The sequence below is a fragment of the Borostomias antarcticus genome, assembly GCF_949987555.1.
Source record: "Borostomias antarcticus genome assembly, chromosome: 1".
NCBI lineage: Eukaryota > Metazoa > Chordata > Actinopteri > Stomiiformes > Stomiidae > Borostomias > Borostomias antarcticus.
The window spans coordinates 4,489,727-4,491,970 of record NC_140234.1 but is presented as its reverse complement, the minus strand read 5'-3'; the positions used below and the strand labels follow the sequence as shown (position 1 = coordinate 4,491,970).

General features: G+C 47.1%; 1 protein-coding gene across 1 annotated transcript; it reads left to right on the top strand.

Moving 5' to 3' along the window:
• Nucleotides 1-213: 213 nt before the first annotated feature.
• Nucleotides 214-1,328, top strand: LOC311316082 (7-alpha-hydroxycholest-4-en-3-one 12-alpha-hydroxylase-like; the record flags this gene model as incomplete). The annotated part of the gene is made up of 2 exons (XM_084446834.1): nucleotides 214-432; nucleotides 465-1,328. 2 exons carry the CDS (start codon nucleotides 214-216, stop codon nucleotides 1,326-1,328), a joined length of 1,083 nt encoding a protein of 360 aa, XP_084302960.1.
• Nucleotides 1,329-2,244: the final 916 nt, after the last annotated feature.

Below are 2,244 nucleotides of genomic sequence, written 5' to 3'. Positions count from 1 at the left end.
GCACGCATACTTTATTACATGACTCTATTGGTACAAACATTTAACCACCAGCGTGGCAGATAGCCTCCGAAATTTAGTCGCCAAATGGAAATTTTACCCGCCATTGGCGGGTGGCGGGTGTTAATTTTCAGCCCTGAGCACAGTGTTTGACTAATAACTAAGGAATATGAGCTGGAGAACAGATTAGCTCTGCGAGTAGCACAGGAGAGGACGATGGGCTTTCTGCTGCCATTCCTGCTTGCTCTGCTAGCCTTCCTCCTTGGAGGACTCTATCTCCTGGGGACCTTCCGTCAGAGGCGTCCCGGGGAACCCCCCTTAGATAAGGGACCCATTCCTTGGCTGGGCCATGTCCTGGAGTTTCGCAGGGATACTGCAAAGTTCCTGGAGAGAATGAAAAGGAAACATGGGGATATTTTCACAGTGCTGCTGGGGGGCTTTTATTTCACATTCGTCACAGATCCAAGCTGGCCTACAGGGTGCTGCTGCCGTCGGAGAAGATGGAGGTGGAACGTCTGAAGAGGCTGTTCTGGAACACGCTGTCAGTCCAGAAGATCAGCACCAAAGACAACGTCAGCGGCTGGGTGCGCGATCAGCAGGAGATTAGGGAAGAGCACGGCATGCAGGAGTTCATGCAAGACAGGGACATGTTCCTGCTTCTGTGGGCGTCCCAGGGTAACACGGGGCCGTCAGCCTTCTGGCTGCTCCTCTATCTCATGAAGCACCCCGACGCCATGAGGGCGGTCCGGGCGGAGGTGGAGGACGTGCTGAAGGAGGCTGGGCAGGAAGTGAGGCGTGGTGGCCCGCTCATCGACCTGACCCGGGACATGCTGCAGAAGACGCCTGTCATGGACAGCGCCGTGGAGGAGACCTTGCGTTTGACCGCCGCCCCCGTCCTCACCAGGGCCGTGCTCCAGGACATGAGCCTCAAGATGGCCGACGGACAAGAGTACCACCTCAGGGGAGGCGACAGGGTGGCCCTCTTCCCCTACACCGCCGTTCAGGTGGACCCAGACATCCACCCCGATCCGCTCACGTTCAAATATGACCGTTTCCTCACACCAGACGGGGGCAAGAAAAATGATTTCTACAAGGGCGGGAAGAAGCTGAAGTACTACAACATGCCGTGGGGGGCTGGAATCAGCATGTGCCCTGGTCGTTTCTTCGCCACCAATGAGCTGAAGCAGCTTGTTTTCCTCATGCTCACGTACTTTGACTTTGAGTTAAAGAATCTAGATGAGGAGATCCCGCATATTGACATCAAGCGCTGGGGCTTTGGGTCCATGCAGCCAACTAGAGACATTCAGTTTAGGTACAGGCTCAAGTTTTAGGTTTGAAAGCACACTTAGATGTTAATCTAACCAAACTCACAGTAGTGAGTGAGTATTTAAGGGGTAATTTGTTTGAGCGCACAACATGTCCTGATGAAGACTGACAAGGTCAAAACATGTTGACTTTTTTAAATTATGTAAGCCTGATACATTAAAGTCGCACTGAAGTGAAAAAAGCATTCTGTCCCATTTTGGTTCACATAATTGGTCATAGTGTTCACCTATTCAACGATGTATGCCAAAAAAAATTACTAAATTCTACTTTTGTTGTAATCGTATATCAAAGTATATAATTTCTTAGTTCCTGCAAAACGGTAGGTCACGTGCAATGACGACATCAGGTACCTTAGATTTTAGGCCAATAATCTCACGACATCCACCCGTCAATCAACGCTATCCTTCTATCGAATCTGTCTAAAATTCCTCTAAACATATGTCCCACCCTAACAGCTTGTTTGCATCGGAAATACGTAAAACTACGGAAGTTAGATGATCTCAAACGCCTGTTTCTGTGCGACTTTAAAGGTTTTTTAACATTACCACTTCCTTTCCGAATACTTATTCTGAGTGCCTGGATCTACTTTTGTTTTTGGATATTGCCTCCATTCCCAGTGATCCAAGAGCACCAACAACACTAATGGTTTATCTCACTTTTTGAGCACCTTGTTCCTCCCTGTTGTCTAAACTCATAGTAGCGTTCATCATTACAGTAGGTTATGCTTGAAATGTTGCCATATTCTATAATAAAGTATTTTAGATCATCATGTTACTGTGAAAACTGTTATACGTAGATTTACTCATATCTTATCATCTTTATTATAACAGTATTAAAAACTGAATTTCGATAAATTAGATCACCATTGCAATAAACATTTATACTGAACATATGAATGTTTTGTGTGAGCCTTCCCCAAAG